Source organism: Propithecus coquereli, unplaced genomic scaffold, assembly GCF_000956105.1.
Source record: "Propithecus coquereli isolate 6110/MARCELLA unplaced genomic scaffold, Pcoq_1.0 Scaffold43, whole genome shotgun sequence".
Classification (NCBI taxonomy): domain Eukaryota; kingdom Metazoa; phylum Chordata; class Mammalia; order Primates; family Indriidae; genus Propithecus; species Propithecus coquereli.
Genome location: NW_012150063.1, coordinates 426,979 through 454,409, shown reverse-complemented (window position 1 = coordinate 454,409; position 27,431 = coordinate 426,979). Strand labels below are relative to the sequence as shown.

At 48.4% G+C, this 27,431-nt stretch overlaps 1 protein-coding gene across 1 annotated transcript in view; it reads left to right on the top strand.

Annotated features, from left to right (window-relative positions):
* EPAS1 (endothelial PAS domain protein 1) overlaps window positions 1–26,043 on the top strand; it is a 38,460-nt gene extending 12,417 nt beyond the window's left edge. Inside the window, exons 4-15 of the mRNA XM_012653832.1 lie at window positions 942–1,060; window positions 1,187–1,392; window positions 9,915–10,021; window positions 15,680–15,827; window positions 16,462–16,676; window positions 17,320–17,510; window positions 18,071–18,181; window positions 19,502–19,992; window positions 20,919–21,045; window positions 21,214–21,328; window positions 21,620–21,793; window positions 23,872–26,043. Coding sequence (XP_012509286.1) covers window positions 942–1,060; window positions 1,187–1,392; window positions 9,915–10,021; window positions 15,680–15,827; window positions 16,462–16,676; window positions 17,320–17,510; window positions 18,071–18,181; window positions 19,502–19,992; window positions 20,919–21,045; window positions 21,214–21,328; window positions 21,620–21,793; window positions 23,872–24,023 — 2,156 coding nt within the window. The 3' untranslated portion in view covers window positions 24,024–26,043. The remainder of the gene's footprint in view (window positions 1–941; window positions 1,061–1,186; window positions 1,393–9,914; window positions 10,022–15,679; window positions 15,828–16,461; window positions 16,677–17,319; window positions 17,511–18,070; window positions 18,182–19,501; window positions 19,993–20,918; window positions 21,046–21,213; window positions 21,329–21,619; window positions 21,794–23,871) is intronic.
* Window positions 26,044–27,431: the final 1,388 nt, after the last annotated feature.

Here is a 27,431-nt window from a genome sequence, read left to right as displayed (position 1 = left end):
AGTGCAGAGGTGGTGGCTTTGCCTGGAGGGAGGAATGTGACTATTTGAAACAAGGTTCTAGATTATTCTGTAATGCTGGAAGGGGGCAGGAGTGTACCTTGGCAAGCCCAGGACAGGGATGGCGGTGTAGGCAGAATTTAAACGTGGACAAGAGGGATTCAGATGGCATTGCATTTATTGCTTTGTTTTACAGAAAGTGGGAAATGTTCTGAGTGAGTAGGCAGTTTGGAGACTCTAAGGAAGAAAGCTATACTGTTTGTGATTTATTTAATTCTGGCTGAGAGAAGACATGGTCCATGTTGAGTTAATCTTCAAAGTGGACTTGCTTACCAAATCCCAGGAGATTTGGACCAGAGGTCTCTCTAGAGCCTTGATGTATATGTCACTTCAGGGAGGAAGCTAATGGCATGTTATCCCAAATGCACCTATTGCAGGTTGCAAATAGGGTGCAAGAGGGTTTAATTTCCTGGGAAACAGGTTATAAAGAAGATAGCAGTGTCCGAGGGACATTCTAACCTGTGAGGTTATACCCTTGGAGTGGCCTCAACCAGACTGTCCCTTGAAATTCCCGCTAGAGACCCTGGGTCTGCCCCAGCAGGGGCTTGCTGAGACGGTGGCTAGTAGTCCCTCATTGCCTTGCTGCTCTGAAGTGACCACAGACCGTGTGCCAGGTGCAATGGGAAATCAAATGACAGAACAGTTCCTGCCTTTCAGGAGTTTATGCTTTGGTGGAGGAGACAAACTGGAGATGAGAAACCATCAGTCTACAGGCCAAGGTGGAGCTCAGTGCTCACACAGGCCACAGGAGCAAAGAGAGCAGATGTTTGGGAAACACAAACGATAAGCTTCCCAGAAAAACTGCAGCTGGGGCCCTCCCGTGAGCATAAACATAAAGCTAAGTTCAACTGATTCCACCACCCCTCACACCCTTCCCCATCCAGGCTCTGGTTTTGGGAAGAAAAGCAAAGACATGTCCACAGAAAGGGACTTCTTCATGAGGATGAAGTGCACAGTCACCAACAGAGGCCGAACTGTCAACCTCAAGTCAGCCACCTGGAAGGTAGGCCAATGGGCCTGGGCTGGGGTTCCAGGTGTGGGGCGGCGGGGTGGGAGTAGAATGCCTAAAGCCCTGCCCCTACCCTAGCACTGTCAGCCCCACGTCTGGCCCTCTGTTACTGGTCCCCAGGTCTTGCACTGCACTGGCCAAGTGAAAGTCTATGACAACTGCCCTCCTCACAGTAGCCTCTGTGGCTACAAGGAGCCGCTGCTCTCCTGCCTCATCATCATGTGTGAACCGATCCAGCACCCGTCCCACATGGACATCCCCCTGGACAGCAAGACCTTCCTGAGCCGCCACAGCATGGACATGAAGTTCACCTACTGTGATGACAGGTGAGGGTCCAACAGTGTGTGCCGAAGGTAGGGCTGGGTCTTACCTGCAGGTGTGTGTGCTTGTGCCTGTGTTAAAGGTGTGGGACTGGGACGTAAACATGGTATTGCCAGATGCAGGTTTGTGGGCCTGTGTCACTGTTTCAGTCCACCTCCGAGGTTCTCTGTACTGTATTGGGTGGTCTGCAACTGACGCAGCTTCAGGGTCTGTCTGCAGAGCTGTTCTGGTACTCAACTCTGTTGTCATCATTGTGGTGTGTACATACTTCTCTATGTATGTACCAGGCTCCTGACTCCTGCCCCAGGAGAGAAGAGCCTGGAGATTTCCATCAGTATTTGCAGTGAGGAAGCCAGTGGGAGCATCGGCTTCTGGCCTGGAAACTGACCTACGGCTGCGTGGCTGTCATTACTGACTTTCCCTCCGCCTCTGCCCTTCCTGTGTGTGGCCCCATTCTGACCTTTGTCCAGCCTGGTCTCAAAGGCTTTTTGGTAGAGGGAGATAAGCCAGAGTCAAACCCCCAATGCCAGGCCCAGCTGGAAGTTCTCTTAGGGGACATAGTAGTGGTGGTGGTTAAGAGCATAAACAGCCTAGGTTCAAATCCAGCAATAAATGTTCAGTGTTAGCTCTTACTCTCGTCTTTATTAAAGTTGTTGAAAGGGCACCTAAAGACTGTACATGCAAGCTATCTCCTCCCTAGTTCTTAGCTCAAGGTGAGGGTAGGAACAGGTGGGGAAGGGCTGGGGTGTTGTGGGAGGGTGTGTTTAAACCGCCCTGCAGCTCCTAACTGCCCATTGGCCCTGCCTCTGGGAACGTGGGGCCTGATGACCAGAGATGGGAGGAGGCACCTAGAGAGAAGAGATGCCGCAGGCAATGGCTGGGCCCGGGGAAGGAGGGAAAGCCAGGTGAAAGGCCTGGGCCTGGGCCGGGCCTGGCTGGAGTAAGTGCACTATGGCTGCTGACTCACATCCCAGATGTGCCTTCAGGGCAGAGATCACCCAGCCTGACCTCAGCTTTCTGCAGTATCTAGAGTCATCATTTTTTTGCCAGGGTCACAGTTCCTGTGGCAGTTCTTTCCCACTCTCCTCTCATCTTCTAGGGTCATTGTAGAATGAGATGATGGCTATGAAAGCACTTTGAAAAGTACAAACACCATAACACAGGGAGGCTTCTTGTTATTGCTTATATCTTGCTTCCTGTCGTTGGCCTCCCCCAAAGCAAAATCTCCCACTAAACTCACGGAGACAAGATCGCTTCTGAAGGCATTTGGTGGCTGAGGGCCTGGAAGAGGAAGGAGAGACCACCAGCTGGAATCTGCCTTGTCTTCCCCAGGCAGCAGGAAACCAGCAGACCCCAGGGAGAGAGTTCCTGCTCAGCCACCCCCAGGCCCACCCACCTTTCTCCCATCAGCTGGGCATCCCTGGGTATCTGTTTCTCCCCTGTGACTGCAGATCGACCTGGTGTTGGTGGTTGACCCCTTCTTAGAATTGACCACCACTTGTGGCACAGTTTCAGAACTTTTGTTAAAGTATCCTTGGGTCATTCCTGTGCCCCAGTTCTGACCACAGTGGGGTCCAGACTCAAGGTTTTTGGATATTGTGGGTAGTTATATAAACAGGAAGAAGTGCTCTAACCTCAGAGAAGATGTCATGAGTGAAGCCTTTTGTCCTGGAACTTTGACACAGTCAGCATTTATTATAGTTGTGAGTATGGTTGATGATGACGATGATGATGATTAGACAGAAAGATTGCTCCCAGACACCGAAGGAATCCATGTTATAGGTAAGGTTATTTATCAGATGCAGTCTTCGTAGTCAAATAAACATTCTGGGCAAAAGACATAGTCTTGTTCCATGCACCTCTCAGTAGTCTCCTGAGATAATGTGCAAAATCCCAATCAGAGCCCACACGCCACTGGCTTTGAGGTGAAGTGGCTCAGGATGCCTCAGCCACATGGCCTGGGAGTGTCTCCAGTGCTGTGGATGAGGATAGCCGATGTAGCCCTTGGTGAGCGAACACATCCCTAATGTGACTCCATAAGTGCTGGGAAAACCCTCTGTCCTAGAAAATAACTTGCCCTCCTCAGCTAATAGAAAAGAAGAATTTTTAAAAAGAGCTTAGGACTCTGATCCTTGTTAAAGCGAGGGAAAAAATCCCTTGGAAAGGGTAATTCAACATTATCTTTTATTTATTATCTCGGTTTGAATGCATTTCAGGTAATTTCCTGAAAGCACTAACCTTTGGATAAAAGAAGAGGGGAGAAAACCACAAAGAACTGGGCGCCTAAATGTGGTGGGAGAGGAAGTATACACAGAAAGGGGAGAGACACTGTGCTGACATTTTACTTTGGTTCAGGACTTGTAGGCAGAGTAGATGCTGGCTGAAAGGAACCTATGATTTAGGGCTTTGTGAGTCATGGTGTGGAGGGTGATATTGCTTATAAGTTGTGCAGGACACATTGCATTTTCAGCAGAATCTTGCCTTTCAAGAAACCTAATTACATGGCCCCAAGTCTGCATTCAGTGGTGCTGCAGAGCTGAATGTAGAGGCATTTAAAGACATAGAATGCTGTGCCACACAGAAGTGGTGTTTAACCGATTAGCAGATTAGTTAACAAGGGCACAGACATGGCTTAGACAGTTTATGAAATGACTATTTTAAGTCCTTAATCCCTAAGTGTTATTTCTCAATTGCTTTGATGAGGACTGAGATTTTTTTGGTTTTGGTAGCTTGTTTTGTTTTCACTCTTTGTGTTGGGATGGGGAGAAGTGCACACACGCACACACTCTCTCTCCTTAATACCCTTCAGAGAGAAATCCTTCTAAAACCAACACCTACATATGACGCTAATGGTGGGTGTAGTTGTCCATGTTAATTAGGAAATTCACTAGGTTTAATGACATCTGACACACATGAGGGGCTATGATTTCCCACAAAGGGGACTGTTTTCCCATAAGGAAAGTTAGAAAGCACCTGAAGAAAATGTAAGGCAATTAGAATCCACAAAATCACTTTTGAAGCAGTTTGAGACTTTCCTTGGATGTATTGAGACCACAGGCACAATCAAACAAAAGGTTCAGGGAGAAAGAGAGCAGGGAGAACAGAGAGGAAAGGGGGGAGAGAAATAAAACAGAAAAAAGAGTGAAAAAATGACTCTAATCTTGTGTTAAACTCCCAGCTTCCCAAAATCAATTGAACCTAAACAACCTGTTGTGAAACATCTGAAATTGAATAAAGGAGTACGGATGGTTTAAAATGCATTTGTCCTCCCCTTAACAAAGGATCAGAGGAACATATTATGTCCTGTATTAATTATTTGAAACATAGTAAATATTTTTAAAGCAAATTCTGTAACAATTTATATGTCAATCATATTTATGTGTATACGGTCAACTGCACTAGACAGGGAATCAAATTGAGTAGCAAGGTTAAAGAAGAACAATGTCATTAGTGATGTCTCTTCCATTTATGACTCAAACACAGGCATTATTCTGTTCCAGTAAAACAATACTCAACCAGTAATGAACCGTAATTTATTGAGCATCTGCTATGTGTCTGACCCTGTGCCAGAGACTATCATATCAAAGAAGTAAAAGATAATTCCTGATCTCCAGGATTTTAGAGCTTGAGACATAAGCAACTTAACGAAACTACAGTGAATGGTACAAAATAGAACATTCCATTCATCCAAAAGGAAGACAAAAGTGGTTCCCAAGTAGTTTAACTTTAAAATGGGGTGGTTCTTAAATTCATGTGGAGGTGCCATCTAGTGGCAAAAGAGAATAACTGTGAAGGAAGCCAGGCCATCAGGGAGGCTGGGCAGTCTTTCTAATCCACACGTAACCCTGCTGTGATTTTGTCAGTGTTACGATTCTTTCTGTATCTTAGAAATGAATTATAAAAGCAAATTATGTGGATAGGAGAAGTATCACTGGGGAAAAATGTTTCAAAATTACAGTAAACATTTCAAATTAAGAAAGAGGGTCACGTAATCTTTACAAATAAAGAATTTAAGGGCAACCCTGTTTTGTCATTGGACTAAGGCAACATAGGACATAATCATATCAGGACGACAGTTGAGTAAGTTAAGATGCCTGTACTCAACATTCTGTGGGTAAACTTACGATGAATTTGTTTTGCACAAAGGAGTTGGGAATAGCAAAGATGGTAAAGTGAAGAAAAGATGGATGATCATAGAATGTCAATAAAGAAAATTGCAAAGAGCCATGAGTTGTACAACACACACACACACACACACACACACAGACACACACACACTACCTTCATAGGTATAAATTTACCCCACGGGGAGCCTGGAATACTCCACAGACAGGATGGAAATTGATTTCCCATTAATTACAAGGCTAGTTGTATAGATTTCATATAATCATGTAATATTTGAGGAAAACGCAAGACTGAAGTACTGTTGTTTAAAGCAAACAAAATCTGGATGAAAATATATGAAAGCTAACACACGGCATTGAAATCCGAGGTAGCAAAGAGTCCAGAAATTATTAAGGAAATGCAGTGTCAAAGTTTATAACTGCACATAGAGAAAATGAGGTGGCTCAAGGGGTGCCTAGGGAAGGCCATTGCCAGCAGGGTGGACGGAAAGAGAGCAGACTTTAATACAGGTATTTATGAGCAAACACATTCTTTTGAAAACAAATAGGTGGTTATCAAGTACTTAAAACTTTATCCTCTTAAATAGTTTAAATACTCTCTAGCCATCTTGTTCAGTTGATTAATTTACCTAGCAAATCCTTTACCCGCGTGGGGAGCAGGGGTAAGAAACGCAGCCGGTCCTCGCGTGACTCCAGGCAGTGGCAGTGGCACGGAAGTGGCTATGGTGCCCCCCATGGATGAGAAGAGCGAGCCATCTTAGAGCTCTGGCTGGATTTCTTCTGCCTTTTGAGGCGACAGCAACTGACACTGTAGCCAAGAGAATAATTTTCTTCCTAGCACTCAGCTACAGGTTCTTCATTTTGAACAGAGCTTCTGAACCTTTCTTAGGATAAAAAACAACTGAAGAGCAATGAATAATTCATTTTACATTTCAGCAGAATCTTGCTGAAATGTAAAATGTAAAATCTTGAAGGCATATCCCAGTCTGAAGTCCAAAGCCCAAAGATCTGACCCACATGTTTACTTGGGCAACACTAACTTCAGAATTTAATAACCCTTTTTTCTCTGTATTTTCTATTTTCTTCTTCTTCTGCCTCCTGTGGCTGCCTTGTGTCTGTATCTCTTTCCTCACTTCATCCTTGGTCTGCTTCTTTTTCCACTTTATTATTAAAAAGTATCTTCTCATTTTTGAAATCTGGTGAATTAAGTCCTTTCACATTTCTCTCCCCTCTTAGAACAGCCCTACTGAGTTGACTTTTAAATTTATCAGTGATGCCAAACTGATTTTTTTTTTTTTCAGTGAGTTAGGGGCCCTTAATTAGACATAAAGAAAAAAATAGTTCCCCTGCCCCTGATTGAGAGCACAGATGGAAATGTTATCGTGGCCCAGCTCTGGAGGCTTGTCGGGAGCCCAGGGAAATGAGCGGGGAAGGCCCTTCTGTGCTGTCGCAGTGACCTTATAAACAAGCCCGGTTCATTAACCTCCCCACTGGCGTCTACGTGCCTGCACATGGGGGCGAATGACCATGAGCTTTAAGTTGGGGTTTCCTGGCTTTGTGAAGTTTGACAACTCAAATGTTCTTCAATTGTGTTTGGGATATGTGTATTTCCCAGTTTTTATAGTAGTCTGTTTAGAGGAATGAAGAAAGAGACATTAAATATTTATTTTAGTTGACAAGATAAATGAAAGCTGCTACTGGGAAGATATCTGGCAATTCTGAAATCTAGGTTTGTTTTTCCACTTCCAAAACATGCCCATTGTGTGCCTTTGAATGGATGATACACTAATTAGATAATAAAAAAACCACATTATTATGAGGCTGATTATAATAAATATTTACTTTGAACATTTTAATTTAAAGATTCTAATCGTGAAAGGAAATTTAATTTCTTCAGGGAGTAGAATTGTATCTTTCCGAGAATGCCCATAGACTCATTTTGGAGGGTCTCTAGAAAATTCTAGACTTGCCCAGGAATAGAAGCAGTTTATCTGGCAAATCAGTGAGCCTGTAAATGCCCAGCCTATTGTCAGCAGGGCTCACCAGTGCAGTTCTGGTTCCCAGGCTAAGCTTGAAAGGCATCTGACCCAACAGCAAAGCTGGCTGGTTGTAAGACGAGCACTATTCTGTCTTGTTCCCCTCAATATCCACCCTTGGGTGCCAGTAGCAGGTTCAGGGTGCCAGAGAATACGTCCATTGCCAATGAGTTCAGACACCTCTCTGCTCGCGGCCAACCGAGGGGACAGATCCTTCTACTCTGAGACCAGCTGGCTGGCACAAGTGAGCTGCTGGGATCTCACTGAAGAAATCTCCACTGGGCTGAATCAGCTGAGCCCTAAGCCTCTCAGCCCCATTGAGCTGCCCCGTTTGACAAAAGCTTTAACCCCCAGAGTCACCCAGACAGAGAACTTGCCTCTTCTCTGCCCACTTCAAAACCAGACGTCTTGTAGAATGAAGAAAGAGTAGATTGAATGTCATGAGGGTTTCCGTGGAAGGCTGTGTGTGTGTGTAGGACTCAGCACACGGTGTGCGTTGAGACAGTTAATCATGTTGCAGGAAGATAAGTAGATCCGCAGTGCCCAGGTTCTTTAGCAGTGCTGGGATATACAGGGCTCTTCTGGTCAGTTGCTCAGGTATTTATTAAGAGCCGTATGGGAGAGGCAAAAGGAGAAAGTCCTCCCCGATTTCGGGAGTTGACAGCCTAATGTGAAGAGACAAATGTATTTCTCGGTGGCATTGTGCACCTCCCTTAGGACTTCATGAGAGACATCGGTGAGGGCTGGAGGAACTGGAGAGGGCTCTGTGGAGGAGGTGAGGCCTTGAGCTGGCCCTGCAAGAGTCAGGGCTTGGGGAGGAAAGGAGAGAAGGCATAAAGGTTCTGCAGCAAAAACGGGTTTGCCAGGTGTGGGGAACTGCAACGAGAGGGGTCTGCCAGGGCAGAGGGTGCGTGATGTGCTGCAGATGATTTGAAAATCAAATTGCTCAGAAGATAGAGACTAGATCCTGGGGTGAAGTTAAGCAGCATTTACTCTCTATGTGGTTGGCAGTAAGGGAAAGCAGTAGATGCTTAAGTAGGGGAGTGGCAGGATGGATGTGCTATTTTAGGACGATTTAGTCTGACAGATGTATGCAAGCTAACCTGTTTGGAGGGGATGCTGAGAGTAGAAGGGAAACTAAGGAAGCTCTGCTTCTGCTGTCTGCCTTCTTCTCTGTGTTATTAATCCCCAGTGTGGATAAATGACAGGACTGACCCAGAAGCCATGCATTCTGAAATAGAGCTGTAATAATGAAACTACAGCATCACTTCTAACTTGTGATAGGCCAAGTCAACAAGACAGTGAACCCATTAGTAAAAATTAGTAAGATAATCAAGATTTTGAAAAATAATATTTAGGTATTAAATTAGGTGAAGCAGCCAATCTGGTGGTTCTTGGGTAGGGCTTTATTTATTTTATGATTTCAGCACAGAGCAAAGGGTCCTAAGAGCGTTAAGTGATTCTTTATGGTTCTCCACATTTGCCTTTTCCCTGGCCACTTCCCTTCAAAGCCAGACACCTCACAGAATGAAGACAGGGACATTTGGGACAGCCAAGCCCTGTCATTTCAGAACTGCCTATTTATCAGAAAGTGTAATGAGGGGCACATTTCTATGACTATGACTTAATATTTCTTCCTCTCAGCATCTCCCACCCTCCCTCCTTTCCTTAAAATAGGGAGGGACAGATAGAAGAAGCCATGGAAGGAAAACCTGATGTCCAGGGGTACCTGAGGTCCCAGGCAAGACCTGCAGGGCAGCAACCAAAGGAGTGAAGGTTTAAGCACAGACGGGTTCTCCTTGCCCAAGCTCCTCACGCTGTGGTTAACACAGAGACAATGGTGGCTCCATGCCGCGTCCCCACCCAGGGCCACATAATTTTCACTTTTCATTTATATCACCTTCTACTAGAATGAGCTTGACCTAGCAACTGGAGGCCCCAGTTTTCATTCTTGCTCTGCCCCTGGACATCTAGCGAATTGTCTGCCTTCCCTGGATCTCTGCTCCCTCATCTGCAAAAACTGGGGTTGAGGGTGTGTGAGTCCTTCCAGAGGTCGGTGGAGAACGGCCTGTGTATACAGTGGGGGTGGCAGGAAGGGAGTCTTCTGAATAGGTACTTTTCCTTCCTCCCAGACTTGACTTCAGGAAGGGGAGGGAAGATAGTGTTTGGGCAAACCCACAATGGTAAGTTGAGCACAATGTTGTTTTGCTCCAATAAATGGCACAAGCAGAAAGTCTGGATTGTGTTCATCTGAATGTGTGCATTTGATTTATCTTCTGGATTTAGCCCTTCGAGCTCCTGCCCACGTCCTGTGCTAAGTTCATGTGGTCTTCCTTCCCCACATGCTACTTTTTTTTTTTAATTCAGAATCACGGAACTGATTGGTTACCATCCTGAGGAGCTGCTCGGCCGCTCAGCCTACGAATTCTACCATGCGCTGGACTCAGAGCACATGACCAAAAGTCACCAGAACCGTAAGTTCCGGGAGTGCCCCTGCAGCTTCCTTGTGTCTGTGGAATCTGGCCTTGAGTGGGATGTGACTGATGAGAAGATGACCAAGTCACATCCGTCATAGGGACACCATCCTGTGTGGCAGACCAGACTCATGCCCTCCAGATGGTTAGAGAACAAGGCAGCCTATATGACACCTTCATGCACTTTATAAAAAGGACCCATCTTCCTGGGGGACAGACTCACTCCAGGGCACACAGCTTGCAGAGGGGAGAGTGGGCTGAATCTCCGTCCCACATACCACCTCCACTGAGTGCCCCTGTGTGGTCAACGGTTTGTATACCCTATGGCACAGCCCTGTAGAGAGTATTATTAGACAGCATGTAATCAACTTGGGTATACACTATAGGTGCAAGTATGCATGTTCATAGAAGAGGAGGACTGGGAGAGTTAAGGAAAGGAGAGGAAAAGGCCCTTTAGTTGCACTTGAAGGATGGGGAAGGATCGGGCTGAACAGAGGAAGGTAGTATGGGACCAACTTACTGCAGGTGCAGAGGCAGGCCATGGGTCTCTGATAGCTTGCTTGCTGGGTCGAGAAAAGGTTGTCCAGGCAACCCAGTGATGGCATATGGAAACTCTGCAGCTTGAAAGAAACTTGAGCTGTGCAAGGATTCTAGAATGGGGTTGCCCAATTTCTGCTTTGGAAATGTTCTATTTCTACATCGTCCACTTATGGCCTCTTCAGTATTTGAAATATGACTAGTACAACTGAGAAACTGAACTTTATAAATTTAATTTTGATTAACTTAAATTTAAATAGTCATGCTTGGCTTGCAGCTACCATATGGGACAGAGCAGTTCTTGAGTGTTGACTTGGCCATGTTCCCAATTCAGGCTTCCCATATGCAGGCAATCCAGGACAATTTCCTTGAATCCATACAACTCCTCTGTGTGCAAGGACTCTGGGCCTATAACCCTATACTTGGCCCACTGGGGGCAATAGAAATTGGATCTTATTTCTGAGGAAAAAAGAGGACTGTGGGCTCCTTGGGAGCAGGGTGGCTCCTATTTTCGTATCTTTAACCTCAGCATTTCGCATAGCGTCTGGTACAGTACAAGCATTAAAGATTAATAAACCGATGGGCAAAACTTATATTTGGAAAAGAATGCTTCAAAACAAGTGCCCACAGTGGTGGTGCCAAGGGGATTATAGGAGGATTAAAAATGGGTAAATTAAGTCTGAAAAGATTCCCAGCGGCCCTGCTGGCAATGAAGAAAATGGATGTGCAGCTATGTTTCCATCGTTTCTAAATCCATCCACCTATTCCAACGTTAGGACAGGTCAGCAATCCTGTAAGCCATCCGTGAGCATGGTTAATGCTTTCTTGAGGAGCGACATCTCCTTCTGATTGGTTCCACTGCTTCCCCACGGCTTATGAGTTTGATCTGACAACAGGGCTCGTTATGATATCTCGGAGAAGTTTCTCACTGTGCTCTCTGACAAAAAAAAACAAAACAAAAAACAAATAAACTAGATTCAGCCCCATTCAGGGACCATGGGTGGGGAGAGGGAGGTGGAGGTACTCTTGTACGCCCATGAATGTGACCCAGCCCTACCTAACCTGCCCCAGCTTTGAGATTGGAGGATCTGGTTCCAGCCTTCCCTTTGGGATTCCCCCATATTTTTCTGGTCCCTGAGGGGTTCTTGCTCCCAAAGGCAGTTTGACAGAATCATCCAGGCACTGGGACACAGGGGCCCTGGCTCTGGCCCCGCTGACGCACTGATTCCCCAGGGTCTGGCTATGTGGGCCTTCCTGCTTTTAAATGTAAAATTGGGGGAAAGACTAGCCTTCCTTCCAAGCCAAGGGTGAAGTCAAAGCAGGGGAGAAACGTAAAAAGTTTATGGGAATTCTTGGAGGACAGCATCATTGTACTTTATCTTCTGGGATGGGAAAGCGGAAGAAGCTACTGTCAAAGGAAACAAAAATTATGACTTCTCACTTGGCATATAAAAAGGGCTTTTCCCCCTTCTTCTTCTTAGAACATCCTTGATCCATAAAAAGGGCTGGGATAAAAATTTTTTCTTACCAGTTTTCTGCTGACTCCAGGGAAAATATGGTGCTTTTTACTGTGGATCCATGTATTTAAGCATTAGGTACACTTAAAGGTAATTCACAGCCCAAACAGAAATCACAGGCTGTCGTCTTCCCCTGATGGAGCCAAGTACAGTTGCCCTGAGCTCTGAGCCCTGTGCCCAGCCAACAAGCCCACATCCAGCAAAGGGAAATCTACATGGGCTAGAATTGATTTAATGTCAGTTATGACAGGAGCCTATCTTTCTCTCTCTCTCATTTATCTTTGGGTTTTTGCAAATAAAGTTGCACTTCAGACTCACATTCATGCTGTGGCATAAGTGGAGGCTCAGGTTTTAGGCTGGTCCAGGTTCACACACTGGGGTCCCAAATTTATGCGTGTGCGTGTCTTAGCCTGTGAAGGTGTATGGTTGAAATGACTGGGAAAGCTCAGTCCAAAACCAGATTTAGATCATTGAAAGCCCTAATTTCCAAATGGATTAATAATTTATACATTGTTATTCTCAGAGGGTGGAGGTTGGGGGCCGGCTTCTCTTTGTTGTATTGAGAATATTATGTGCTCTTAGGAAAACAAGATTAAAGACCATAAAAAGCCTATCTACCAAGTAGCAGGCCCCTCACCATGGCTGGCATTAATGAGCAGATCATTAGAAGGCTGGCATTAATTATATTCTCCTGACAGAGCAGGCCCTCACCTGCAATTGCTAGAAATGCAGTTAAAACCTTTGCTTGCTGCACTGTTTGATCAAAAAGAATAAGAGCCTGAATTGGGTTTGCATTAAGAACCGTCTAAATAAGTTAACTCCAGGCTCTTGAAATTGTGCAAGAGTCATTTTACTACAGCAGGGAAGCCTCACTAGCACAGAGAAAAGGGAGAGCTAAGAGGACAAAAGTTATTTCCTGGGTCGAGGAGTCCACGATGGCCTAGGACAGTGGCAACAGCAAATTTAGTCTTTCCAGTGAGTCGTGGCTCAAGGTATGGTAGTAAGACAACATTGTGCTAGGAACCATAAGACCTGTTGTCTTAGCCTAGACTCTGTCACTCATCCTGTGTGATGTTAAGCAAGTCACAATCCTGTGGCCTGTTTCCTCATGTTAAAAGAGGATATCTGTCCTCTCTACAGCAGAGCATTTTGTTAAAAAGACTTAAGATGATACAACCGCTTTGGAAAATAATTTGGCAGCTTCTTATGAAGTAAACTTATATTTAGCATATAATCCAGCAGTTACATTCCTAGCTGCACCCACAAGAAATGAAAATATTTGTCCATACAAAGATTTATACACAAGTGTGTATAGCAACTTTGTTCATAATAACCCAAAACTGAAAATGACTCAAACACCCATCAACAGGAGATTTAATAAACTAATGATGGTACATCCATGCAGTGGAATACTACTCAGCAGTGAAAAGGAATGAACCACAAATACCTACAACAATGTGTTGAATCTCAGAAACATGCTGAGTATAAGGAAGCCAGAGAAAAAGAGTAAATACTCCTATATGATTCCACTTATATGAAAATCTAGAAAAGACGATTCCAACATATAGTGACAAAAAGCAGGTCAGTGGTTGCCTGGAACCAGGGGTGAGAATGAGGATTAGCTGCTAAGAAGCATGAGGAATTTTGGGGGTGATGGAAAAGTTCTGTACCTTGACCGTGGTGAAGGTTACATAGGTGCATACATTTGTCAAAACTCATTGAACTATGTGCTTAAAATGGGTGCATTTTTGATTGAAGGTAAATTAAACCTCAATAAAGTTGATTTTTAAAAATGAAAAAAGCCTAGACAAACAGTCTTTAATTGGGACTATAATCCTGTCTGTTGTTTCCACTGAGGGGATTTTTCAGCAAATCACTCAATAATTTTCAGCCTTGATTTCTTTGCTGTAAAATAGGAATAATAATAGATACCTGATGGTGTTGCTTAGTAAATGAGGTAACAGCGACACTGGCCCTCCTGGAGTGTTTTATGTGCCAGACACTGTTCTAAGTGCTTTGCAGAAATGAATTCATCTTATGAGACAGTTTTGGATACTGCAAAGCACTACACAGTGTAAGTTACAGTCATTGCTGCACCTTACGAGTGCTTGTTAAATTTTCCAAGAGGGTAAAATGTGCCACGCAAGACATAAGTGTGAAGGATTACAGGCAGCATTAGTACAAACCAAGCTGCATTCCTCAGCTGTGCGGGGCTGGTCAATGGGGAGGTGGCCCACCAGCCTCCCAGAGGAACTGAGGAGACTCTCTGTATTTACAGAGAACCTGGGTATTCTCCCACAGGGACGCTCAGGACATCATCTACAAACGTGTTACAAACTGTCAGTGACAGGGCCTGGGCACCATACATATTAGTAGCTTTGGGAAGAAGGTGGCTTTTCCTATACATTTGTCCATGGCCTTCAGTCAACATGTGTGTGCCCAGTAAGCCGGGCAGGTACATTTGATGCTCAGTACAACTAGCAGTGGTATAGTGGGTAGCTAATAATGACAATTATCATCATTGCTACTATTATCATCGATGTCCCATTTTACAGAGGAGAAAAACCAAAACCAAGAAGAATTGTTCCTTTCCCAAAGTCCCCATTCTAGCAGGATTTCCTGATCCTTCCACCATGCCTCTTCCCAATTCTCTGTGAGTTGGAGACTTCTAGGCTAGAATTCTGAAGATTGAATTCCCAAAGAATGAAAGTCAATGGGCAGTCCAGAAAAATACCAGAAATTCTAACATTAGTAGACCTTAATGTAAAGGGATTTATCGATCCCTTTTTAATGGGAGTGGATAGAATACTCCGGAGGGGGGAGGAAGAGAGTCTGGGATGTGGAACTCCTTCCTCAATGTTTTTAGATGGTAAAAACATCTTTTAAACGACCATTTAGAACAATCTGGAAGCCTCACTGGGCAGTTGGAAGGAGTGTAAAGGACTTGTCAGGGCTTATGAAGAAACTGTAGGCTGCTGGAGTCCCATCCCTTTCTCCACCCCGTTGGGAAAGGGTGGAGTGGTTTGCCTCCGCCTTGCCGTGGGTCACAAACCTTCTACGGCCCAAAAGGTGGCAGGCCTGACAGATGACCTGGAAAAATCAAGCGTGTTAATTAAAAAAAAAAAGCTTTTATTTACAAGCAGGACATTGATGGTGGGTTTGCAACAAGGTCGGGCTTTCTCCAAGCAGCCTGCTTGCAAGTCCCCACGGCCTGGGGAGTTTGGCAGAGGAGGCTCTTCCTTACCCGGCATGGAGGGACTTCCTCTCCTTGAACCCCTTGAGGGAAATAGGGCCGGTTCTTGCTTACTGCTGAGCCGGTCTGTGAGCCGCCTGCCTCGTCAAGGGATGGGCGAGAGGCCACTCTCTCACTAGACAGCCTTGGGCGAGTCACTTAACCTTTCTTAACCTCCTTTTCCTGTATTGAAAATGGAGAGCTGGCTGGGATGATCTCCAAGCCCTCGTCCAGGTCACTTTCCCTGGTCCTCGCTGTCCTGGCGCCTGGTCCTGTCCGCCCCCCTGCAGACTGCCCTCCTGTGGGGTCTCCAGAGCCGGTGCACGCCGCTCCCCCTCCTCCTGAGCTCGGGCTCCGTTTCTCCTCCCGCAGTGTGCACCAAGGGTCAGGTGGTGAGTGGCCAGTACCGCATGCTCGCCAAGCACGGGGGCTACGTGTGGCTGGAGACCCAGGGGACGGTCATCTACAACCCTCGCAACCTGCAGCCGCAGTGCGTCATGTGCGTCAACTACGTCCTGAGGTGAGCGGGACGGGGCGGGGCCTCGCGGCCCTGTGTGGGCGCCTCAGCTTCCCCGAGGGAGGGCGATCGGCGCACAGCACCACGTCCGGGAGCTCCTCACAGTGCTGAGCCTCAGCCGCCTCTGGACGCTTGGGAGCAGTGGGACACGTGAGATTTGTTCTGCCCTTCCCCCCACCCCTGTCATTTATGCCATGCCTCTGACGGGGGCGGGCAGATGGCACATAGTTGTCACTTAAATATTTTCTGAATGGGGAAAAAGGGAAAAAAATTGCTCTTGCCTTTTGGGAAAAAAAAGATGTAATGCCTCCACCCTGTAACATCTGGGAAGAAAGCTGGAGGAAGTCATTGCTAGGGTGAAACAAACGAGCAAGAGCATTCTGGCCTCTGCACACCACCCAGCTCAAGTCTGAGAGTAAACAGCATCTAAACAGCCATGTTCAGGGGCCACTCTCATGGTCACTGCCCCCACAAGTCACACTTCCATTGTGTAGGTCTTTACAAAATGCCAGCACACACGGTCCCCACCCGTCTTTTTGTTTGAGAGCTTAACTATCAGGGTTTCCATGTGTCTGGGGGAGCAGAAGGATCTTGCTAGAAAATGTGGCAGGCCTGACCGGCTCTCTTGTCCCATTAGCGAGATTGAGAAGAACGATGTGGTGTTCTCCATGGACCAGACGGAGTCCCTGTTCAAGCCCCACCTGATGGCCATGAACAGCATCTTTGACAGCAGTGGTGACGTAGCCGTGTCTGAGAAGAGTAACTTCCTGTTCACCAAGCTGAAGGAGGAGCCTGAGGAGCTAGCCCAGCTGGCCCCCACCCCGGGAGATGCCATCATTTCTCTGGATTTCGGTGGGTGCTTCTTAGCTGAGCTGGGCCCATGGAGCCCTCTTGGGGGGTGGGGGGGAAGTTGTTACCTTAACAGGCCTGCCGGGCTACAGCCTTTCCTTAACCAAAGCTACCCTGCCCCTTCCCCAGCTCTTGCTAATCACCTGTTAGAGACCAGGCACTTCTGGGCACAAAAGAGCAATATATACACCTGCCACTGAGCAACACCCTCCCAGATGTGATCCCATGGCGTGCTGAGTGACGAGAGGTTAAGAGAGGACATCCCCTGAGAGGTCCATTCTGAACCACAGGCAGGACGGTCGCGATGAGAGGGAGGGGAGTTATCACAGAGTGAGGGCAGATCTCTACCTGGGTCTCAAAAGACAGATTGCTTGTTTAGGAAGGGAGCTGAATTGGAATGATGCTGAGAGGGATAATTCCCGAAACAAGGACAGAGAACAGATTGAGGCCCAGGATTAAGCCCTCAAATGCACGACTTCATTAAAATGCCTGCCTGTTCCTTGGAATGCAAGTCACTGTGGTCTCCAGCAGGGCTCTCAGCCCTTCCAGACCCTTGTAGGACGTTTTGTGCAACATTTGGGCTTTCTCTGCCTTGAGGTGAGCCCAAGGATTATGGGTGCTCACCACCAGGCCCTTGTCTCCACAGGGTGCCAGAACTTCGAGGAGTCCTCAGCCTATGGCAAGGCCATCCTGCCCCCAAGCCAGCCATGGGGGGCAGAGGTGAGGAGCCACAGCACCCAGAGCGAGGCTGGGAGGCTGCCTGCCTTCACCGTGCCCCAGGCAGCTGCCCCGGGCAGCACCACCCCCAGTGCCACCAGCAACAGCAGCTGTTCCACGGTGAGCTGCCCCACCCCGCCACCTTTTGCGTGAGGATATGGAGAGGGTGGGCTCCTCCTCTGGCTCCTGCCAGATGGCTAAAGGAATATATGGGACAGAAGTACTATCTTCCTCCTCCTCGAGTTATCACAGAGCCCCCTAGAGTGGCCGGGACACTTAGCTGCCAGGTATTAGAAGCGTTTCTTTGCTTTTAGTGTCCTTCCCCCACCCCCACTGAAGAGCCCCAAGGTCAGCCACAGTGTGGGGCAGTGAGTGTCCTGTGCAGGGTGTAGAGCTGCAGTTTACAGAGTCCTGACGGTCACAGCCTTTATCTTGTTTGCTCAAGATAGCCTGTGAATGGATACTAGCCTCGTTTTGTGCTGAGGAGACTGAGGTTCAGAGAGGTTGATGCATTGGCCCAATTCACATGGCTTGTTAGTAGTGGCCCCTCTACAAATACTTATTTGGTGGAATAGAGTTGAATCTGTGGGTCCAAGGACGTACTTCTCCTTCCATGCTGAACTTCCAAGGAGACCTCAGGCCATATCCTTGACTCCATCCCCCTCCTTCCTGGCCCCCAGCCCAGCAGCCCTGGAGACTACTACTCATCTCTGGATGATAACCTGAAGATTGAAGTGATTGAGAAGCTCTTTGCCATGGATACAGAAGCAAAGGACCAGTGCAGCACCCAGGTAGGTGGCATGGAGAAGGTGCGTGCCCACTGTTTGGTGGGGCAAAGACTCCGGTTCCCTAAATGGGTGTGGGTGCAGGCAAATGGAGCCTGTGGTCACCCCTGTGCCCTCTGTCACATCTAGTTCTTTAATTATCTCCTACTTGGATAACTTTCTCAGTGAAAAAAATACACTACTTAACATTTCTACATTCTACATTTCTACATTCAAAAAGCATATCCAGATTTATAAAACATTTGTAAACATAGAGGACAATTCATCTCTTCACAAAGACATTCATCTTGGGTTTTTTTTTTTAGTAATCATTTTATTTGAAATGCAGTTTGACAACTATTTGATAAATTTTCATTTACCTACAACTTTTTAGGAACACATTCATTATTACATAAGGCCTAATGTTCTTGCAAAAACTATGCACTCAGGGAGGAAGTGGGCAGATGGGTGCATGTTCACAAAACCTCAGGGAAGACCACGCATTCCCCATTTGTCTTAGTCTGGGCTGTCTGTCCAGATGGCCACCTTGCTCCTCATACCCTACCTGGCACTAGTTCCAGCTCTTTAGCAAAACTTCCCATTCCAGCCTTTCTGTGGCCCTCTTTCTCTCCTGGGAACTCCTCTAGGATTTATCACTTAGTGCTTAATCACAGCTGTCTGCTGCTGCTCCTTCAACCCTTCCTAGAGTTGTGCTCATTAGTAAGCAGTATCTCCCCAGGGAAGACGTCAGTCTCTGGAGGCAGACACTGTCTTCTGCATCTCCTTTGAGTATTCCCTATAGTGTCCATCGTGCCACTGTCGACCTAAGGGATGCTCTCTGAGTATCTGCTGATTGGAACAAAAGTCCCTCTGCCCCTGGCTGTTACTCGGGGAGAGTCCACGGATGCACCCGGGGCTCTTCCTGCTTGCTTAGGTCTGTGCCAGGGTGTAGGAGGGAGATGAAGACAAGCCATCCTCAATGCCCCGCAGGCCTAAGTGTCATGGGAGAACCAGCGCAGCCTGGAGTAGGCAGGGTGGCTTTGTGGAAGAGGTGGGCTGGCCTGGCCACCAGAGAGAAGGTGGAAGAAAGGAGAGTTTCTGGTCAGTTGGGAAAGTGGCACCAGTGTGGAACATGGAGAGTCATAGTGCAGGGTGAAGAGGGGACAAATGTGGCAAAAGGCTAGTGTCACGAGATAGAAGTACTTCCCGGTAGGCCCTAGGGAGTGGGTAGAGGTGTTTGAGCAGCTGTGAAGCTGTGCTTGGGATAAATGGCTCTGGCAGGGGCCTGGGAAGGATGAGGGGCTGAGCTGGAATAGTGTTCGTGAGGCTGTGCTTTGCTTCCCCCAGACGGACTTCAATGAGCTGGACTTGGAGACACTGGCGCCCTACATCCCCATGGATGGGGAAGACTTCCAGCTGAGCCCCATCTGCCCCGAGGAGCAGCCCTTGCCAGAGAGCCCGCAGCCCACCCCCCAGCCCTGCTTCAGTACCATGACAAACATCTTCCAGCCACTGGCCCCTGTAGCATCGCACAGTCCCTTCCTCCTGGACAAGTATCAGCAGCAGCTGGGAAGCAAGAAGACAGAGCCCGAGCACCGGCCCATGTCCTCTATCTTCTTTGATGCCGGAAGCAAGGCATCCCTGCCACCGTGCTGTGGCCAGGCCAGCACTCCTCTCTCTTCCATGGGGGGCAGATCCAACACACAGTGGCCCCCAGATCCACCATTACATTTCGGGCCCACCAAGTGGCCTGTTGGGGATCAGCACACGGAGTCCTTGGGATCACCGCCAGTGGGGCCCCCCATCTCCTCACCCCACGTCTCCATGTTCAAGACAAGGTCAGTGGCAGAGGCGCTCAGTGTGGTTGTGTGGGGAGGGGGCAGAGAAGTACCACTGGGCTGGGGGGATAGCTGACACTGCATTTAGCCCTTCTCTGCACTCGGACAGCTCAGGCTTTGGGGGGATCACCTCGAGGTAAGTGAGGCCCAGAGTGGGACAGGTTCTTACCAGGAATGAGGACAGGAAAAGAAGAGAAGGGGCTTACTGAGAGCCCTGAAACTGTATGGCTGTCTCCCTTCAGACCACCCGAGAGTGCCTTTCTCACCCAGGGCTCATCATCTGAGCCACAGAACACAGAAAATTGTTGGAGTGACTATATTCTCAATTCTCTCCTGAAACCCTGGTTAAGAAAAGTAAAAAGATGCCCATGCCTCCTCCCTGACTGCTTGGGGCCCCCACTGCAGCAGCCTCTCTGGGTTGCGCCCAGGTGCCAGTGTTGCTGTCCCCTTCCCACCTTCTGATCTCCCCCACGTGCCCCATTTCACCAAACTAAGAGCTTGCTGGGCCAAGCCACAGTGGTTGGTCTATGGCTTGCAGCTCCCAGGGTCCACTGGGGATGCTTGTCTGGGGTACCTGCCCTTCATGGAGTACCTGACTGGTCTTCAGTGGGAGAAAAAGACAGGGGAGTGGTTTGGGCATGGCAAGGGAGAGACAGAGGCAGAAGAAACCCTCCTCAGGACGGACATTGCTCAGCTGGGCACCACACAGGAGGCCAGGACTGTCTGGGCATGTGTGCAGGTGGCTCAAGCCATTCGCATCTGAGGAGGGACACAGGGCAGGTGCTCAGCCCATAGACTATGCCCTCGGGGTCTTCAAGTCACCGCAGTCATGAGTATTAGGTCTGGAAAGGCCTAGAGACCAGGCGAAGGCCGGGGTGGCACGGGGCTCCAGACTCCCTCACGGCCCGCTCTCTTGGGCTTGGCAGGTCTGCAAAGGGCTATGGGTCTCGGGGCCCAGATGTGATGAGCCCAGCCATGGTAGCCCTCTCCAACAAGCTGAAGCTGAAGCGACAGCTGGAGTATGAGGAGCAAGCCTTCCAGGACATGAGTGGGGTGAGCCATCCCCTGACTGGCCACAAGGGCAGGCTGGGAGGGAGGCTGGCTGTGAGGGCTGCAGGGAGGGGTGGGATGTGGAGCCGTTCCGCACTCACCCGCCCTGACGCAGCCTGGGGACTGGTTCCAAGGCCCTCTCCCCTCTACCTCTGCCCTTCCCACACCCAGGGGGATCCACCAGGCAGCAGCACTTCACATTTGATGTGGAAACGGATGAAGAACCTCAGGGGTGGGAGCTGCCCTTTGATGCCCGACAAGCCACTGAACGCAAACGTCCCCAATGGTGAGCAGCAGGCCAGGGCCTCTGGGGGTTCTGCTGGAAGGGCCGCGGCTCAGGGGCCCACCCTCTGCTCACCGCTGGCCTCACCTGCCTCTCTGGGCCTCATCAGAACAGATGGTGTCCTCTGCCCTGCCTTCCACACACCCCACTCCCCCGTTCTGGCTGGGATGAGGCTGTCAGAAATCTCCGGGCTCTGAGCACCTTTGCGAAGGAAAGGGCATGCTGGGGGTGTGGCGGCCTCTCCCGTCCTCTCTGGGCCAGTGCTACCCTCACTCTCTGGCTTTGGCCTTTCAGATGAGTTCCCCCAAAACCCCATGCGGGGCCTGGACCAGCCCCTGAGACACCTGCCGCCGCCACAGCCACCGTCTACCATGAGTCCTGGGGAAAACACGAAGAGTAGGTTCCCCCTGCCGTGCTATGCCACCCAGTACCAGGACTATGGCCTGCCATCGGCTCACAAGGTGTCAGGTGAGTGCACCCAGGCACTGGCGCCCTATCCTGGGGTCTGCTGTGTGTGAGAGGCCTGAGGGGGCAGGGAGACGAGAGGCCAGCGCCTTCCCAGAACAGGAGTTAGGTACTGGGAGAAGCATCAGAGACTTAAGACAATTGCCTTTGCTGAGTGCCCATTCCCAGGTGCCATAATGAATCTATTAGCAGGATTCCTCAGCCTGCCACAGCCCTGGGTCCCCTAGGGCCGAGCCCACCTTTCTTCCAGAGCAGGCAGGGGATGGTTGGCGATGACTTACCAAAAGAGCTGCCAGATTCCCAGGGTTCAGGGCACCTCTTCACAAGTTCCTTCTGACACACTGGTGACAGGCCTTCCAGGAGGTGGGTCTAAGACATGACTAAAATGGCAAAAAAAACTAATACAAACTCAGGCTAGAGAAACCAAAGGAGAGAAGGCAGACGAGAAGGCTGGACACTGGTTTGGCCACTGCTAGGACATTGTTCTGCAAATTGAAGGTTACTGGCTGACAGGAGTGAAGAAGGGGTGGCCAGGAACTGCTGGGGAGCAGTGAGGGTGAGGAGGGCCAGGCACAGACTGCACAAGGCAGATCTCGGCTCCCTGCGGGGACGAGCTTGCTGCGTGGAAAGGCAGCTAACCCGAGAGGAGCGAGCCCTCCTTCCCCAGAAGTAGTGCAGCAGAGGCTGGAAGGCCATTTGTCCTCCGTGTTTTAGAAGGAGCTCTCCCATGGTCAGGTGACCTCCAGGGCTCTCTCCGCCTTGAGAGTCCCAGAGCCTGAGACCTTTACTCAGGTCTTCAGGTCGCCTTACTGCCTAAAGCCCCTCTGACACCCCAAGGGCCTGAGTTCAGGCAGGATCTGGGCTGAGAACGTTCCAGAGAATACACTGTGGGGAGGGTGAGCTGAGAGCTCTGGCAGGCCTGCCTCACAGGATTTGTTTTCTGGAAGGTTCGGCTGCAGCATGCCTGCCTGCCTGTGACCCTGGGCTGCCTTAGTCTGATAGCATCTTGCAAAACATAGATCTCTTCACGAGAATGGTTTCTGTTTGGCAAGAACATAATTTGTAGTTTTGTAAAAACATACCAGATCCCTGTCCTAAAAGATGGCAACTTCCTCAGCAACATACTTTGGGCCAGATCATAGTTCTGTGCTTCAGAGTCCAGGCTGCAGCGTCACCAGGGCTCAAATTCCAGCTCTGCTGTTGACCATGTAAGTTTAGATGAGAGATTTGCACATCAAGTGTTGAGTTCAGTGACTGCTATACATTTGTGTTCAGTAAAAGGAAGCCAGTGTTATTCTTCCCGTTATGAAGCCCACAGTTACCTTGAATATTGAAAGGAAGGGAAAGCAGGCCCCTGACGGGCAGGCCCCTGACGGAGGGGCAGAATGCACCACTTCCAGGCCGTTTGCTGCTGCCTGAGCTTTCCCTTCCTGAGTGCTGGGAGTCTCCCCTCTGTCCTTCCCATCCACCTACTCAGAGAAAGGCCCAGGGGCGAAGAGGAGGGGCTGCCAGGTAGTGAGGAAACTGGATTTTCAGGCCCTTGAATCTCAGAGGAGGCCATGTGTATGTTCTGTGTGTGTGTGCATGTGTGTGCACATGTGTGTATGTGCAGGTGCCAGATGGTTCAGAATTCCCCTCTGCCCAGCCTTCCCTCGCTGCTGCCAGTGCCTGGCAGGCATGGGGTGGGCAACCCAGGCTCTTCCAGAAAGCCTCATCCTCCATGCCCAGGAAGACTTCCTGAGGGCTCCTTCTACCCAGCCTCCCACACACACGCCTGTGCTGCTGTCTGCAACTGGAGCTTCTCCCTTCCTTGGGTCTCAGCACCCTACCTGGGCGAGGGGTCTGGAGGCAGATGCATTCTCTGCGGGGTCCATCCCTGAGCAGGTCACAGGAAAGGCGACACCGAGGGAGCAGAGCGAAACGAGGGCCGCCCCATCCCTACCCACCAGTCACAGAAACTGGACACGCCTCTTTCTGCATTTGCCCTTCTCATCCCCACCAGCCTCTTACGGAACAGACACTTTTCCAGATGTTTGGTCTAGGCCTTTTAAAATATAATACGATACCAACCATTCTTGCAGGCATAGCAAGCCGGCTGCTGGGGCCCTCATTTGAGCCCTACCTGCTGCCCGAACTGACCAGATATGACTGTGAGGTGAACGTGCCCGTGCCGGGAAGCTCCACACTCCTGCAAGGAGGGGACCTCCTCAGAGCCCTGGACCAGGCCACCTGAGCCAGGCCCTCCCGCCCGGCAGCACCTCTGCCGATGCCGTCCCACCAGCTTCACTCTCTCCGTCTGTATTTGCAACTAGGTATTTCTAACGCCAGCACACTTTTTACAGGATGGACTTAACCTGGCAGACTTGCCCAGGTCACCAAGCAGTGGCCTTTTTTCTGAGATGCTCACTTTATCTATATTTTTAAAATACACAATTGTTTTACCTGTTCCGTTTTGCTCTGTCAATGAAAATGTTCTTAAATTTTTTCTCCCAACCTTCAATTACTTCTAATTTATATTATCCATAGTTTTTTTTTTTTTCCTCTCCTTCCCCACCCACCCTCTCTCCCCTCAACACACACAAATATTGATACTAACACTTTTGGTGTATGTTTGTTCTCTGTAGGGAAAGCTTTGGCTTCATTTAATCAAAAAGATTTTTTTGTTATTGTTGTTGCCAAAGAGAAACGAAAGGATTTCGCTTTCCAAACTTGATTTGTGGCTTCTCCCTCTCAAAGCCCTTCTTTCTTTTGTAAAACTAATCACCATATTGTAAATTTCAATCTCTTTTTTTAAGCCGACTCTTTGCTCTAATTTTGATATGACTTTCAGACAAAAAGAAATGTGAAGGGTGAACTCCAACGTCTGTGGTTATCTGTGAAGGTTGCACAGTGTGGCTTTTCCTAAACTGTTTGGTGTTTTCCCCACCCCCATTCGGTGGATTTATTATTATTATTCAAAAACATAACTGAGTTTTTTAAAAAAAGAATTTATATCTGGGTTAAGTGTTTATCATATATATGGGTACTTTGTAATATCTAAAAACTTAGAAACGGAAATGGAATCTTGCTCACAAAATCACTTTAAGATCCTTTTTTAAGCTGTTAATTTTATCTTTCTTAGTGTTGCCGTCACTGCAGAACTGTACAGTACTCCCTCAGGCCTGTGCTAACACTGCTCAAGGTCTCTCTAGTGGCTTTTTGCTTTTGCGACACGCCATAGGTGTGACAAACAATCCGAGACGTGGAATCACTGAGTGGGATAATTGCGCGCTGTCTCCTCACGTTCTCTATGTGCTATGTATGTATTATTATCGCTGCCAGGAGGGTCTGATGGCACGGCAGGGGGGCGGGGGTGGAGAGAATGCTAAGGGAGGGGAAGTGCTTTAACTTTTCTTAAGGTTCTGTTGCTAGCCCTTCAAGTGCACTGAGCTCTGTGACTCTGATGGTCTTTCACGCGGCACATTTGAGCATTTCCAGACTACCATGAAATGGTTGAGATGGGAATCCAAGAAAGAAAGCGAAGGATTCAGCAACGGTGCAGTGATCTGGTCCACGTCCTCCTAGCTCACCACCTGGGAGCACGTGGCGCTGGATGAGGGCGGGTGCACACAAGGGAGGACGGCGCGGCCGAGGTGAAGCGCCCCCTGTCGGCGAGCAGCGGGCCGGCCCCCAGCCTCGGGCCCTCGCTGAGGTCTCGGGATCACAGGAGGTGATATGTATAGGTAGAAAGCACTGAAAACAGTGTTCTCAGAGCACTCTGTAACTCACTGGGTAAGAGGGACGACCCCTTTGGTTTTTAAATACCGATTATATGGAACTTTTCTGTCATGGGTACAAGGAAGATTCTAAACACACACAAAGCACATCAGGCCAAGAATTTGGTGAGCCCAGATGGACTTATCGCCAAAAACAAAAATTAACTTTCAAAACAAATTTAAGTTATATGAGAAAAATTAGTCACAGCGTTGCCCAACACACGGCAGCAGGACTTGAAGGGTTACTGACATGCAAACGCTGGTATTTGATTTCCTGTGTGTGTTGCCCAGGCGTTAAGGGCATTTTACCCTTGCAGTTTTACTAAAACACTCTGAAAAATATTCCAGGCTTCATATTAACCTTACCTGTCAATGTAACGTTTTCATGAACATTATTATATTGTCGAATTCCTACTGACATTATAACTATATGGGAGCTTAACTTTATAAGGAAATGTATTTTGACACTGATATCTTATTAAAGTATTCTGATCCTACCACTGCTGGTGGCTCTTATTTCCTGTGGATTTATCATGGGCTACACCGATGTCAAGTATATATTAAATAGTTCATAGAAAATGAACATTGGCACTGACCTTTACACATGAGCCAACAGTTGAGCGTCCAGGAAGCGGGTGAAGGGAGGACAGGCTATTGTTAATACTTGGCAGTTATCTAAGACTGAGAAGCCATATTGTATTTTCCATATTTCTGTAGGTATTTTTCCATCTGCCTCAGGGTTGCTTTTTCGTATCCTGTAAGGATCCCAAGGAAAGAAGTCATGGTCCTTGCTTTCAGAAAATGATACAAAGCAGTCTGAGAGCTATGCTGGTCCATATGTGTCACACACTGCCCTTTGGGATGGAGGTTCTAAAGGCAAGGGGGCAGCCTGGGCTCTAGCGGTCAGAAAGGCCTTCAACTTGGAGGTGGCTGGGGTGGGATGGGGCCTTCCCACGTATAATGTGGATGGGAAAAGCAAAGATAACTTTGGCCAGAGACGGCACAGTGGAAGCCCAGAATTAAACACGAGCACAATGTGTTCCCTAAATTTTATTTTGCCAAATGGTGACCTGCAGTCCCTGCTGCCCTCTGCTCACGTTGTTAGTCCTAGAACCAGCCATTCCAGCAGCATGCATTGTGCCTAGCACTTTGGTCCATGCGGTGTGGTTTCACATGTTACCTTGTTAGCTCACTTGATCCCGTCTAAGCCATGCTGTGAGCACCCATTTTGCAGAAGAAACTGAGAATCTTACTAAGTGACTTACACAAGTCAGCTGGTTGATGGGAAAAATAAGTTCTTGACCAGCTTCTCTCCTCTCATATCCTACACTGCTGACTGGGAGATAGAGTCTATGAAAAGACCCTGTTTTCATTTTCAAATAGAAAATTCATGTCTTTATTACTGTAACCTTTAGACCTCCTCTGGTTCTTTTGCTCACTCTTCACTTCCCAAACTTGGGGCCCGGACCCTCAGGTTGTGGTTTCTGGGCTCTGCCAGGCTCCCAGCCTCCTGTTCTTTTCTAACTGTAAATGACACATCTCAGCACATCCTTCGGGAGCAGAGTTGCCTCCAAGCATTGGCAGTTTCAGGATTCAGGCCTGGGTAGGACACCATCCCAGCCCCCAACAAACAACTTCAGTGAGTCCATGGGGTCCACGATGCTGCCCCTGGGCAAAACCTATGGCCTTACCCATACCAAAGGCTGTGAGTATACCCTGCTGCCCCTGAGGGTGCAGGGCAGCTCCAAGCTCTTCTTGCTTCCGAGTCTAGCAAGAAGGAGCACAACAAAACCATGGTTCCTGATGGCTTAGAGGGGCTCAGCCTCCCTACGGAACTCAAGCATAAGACACAGGACCCACACAAGCCATCACTGCTTCATGTTTTG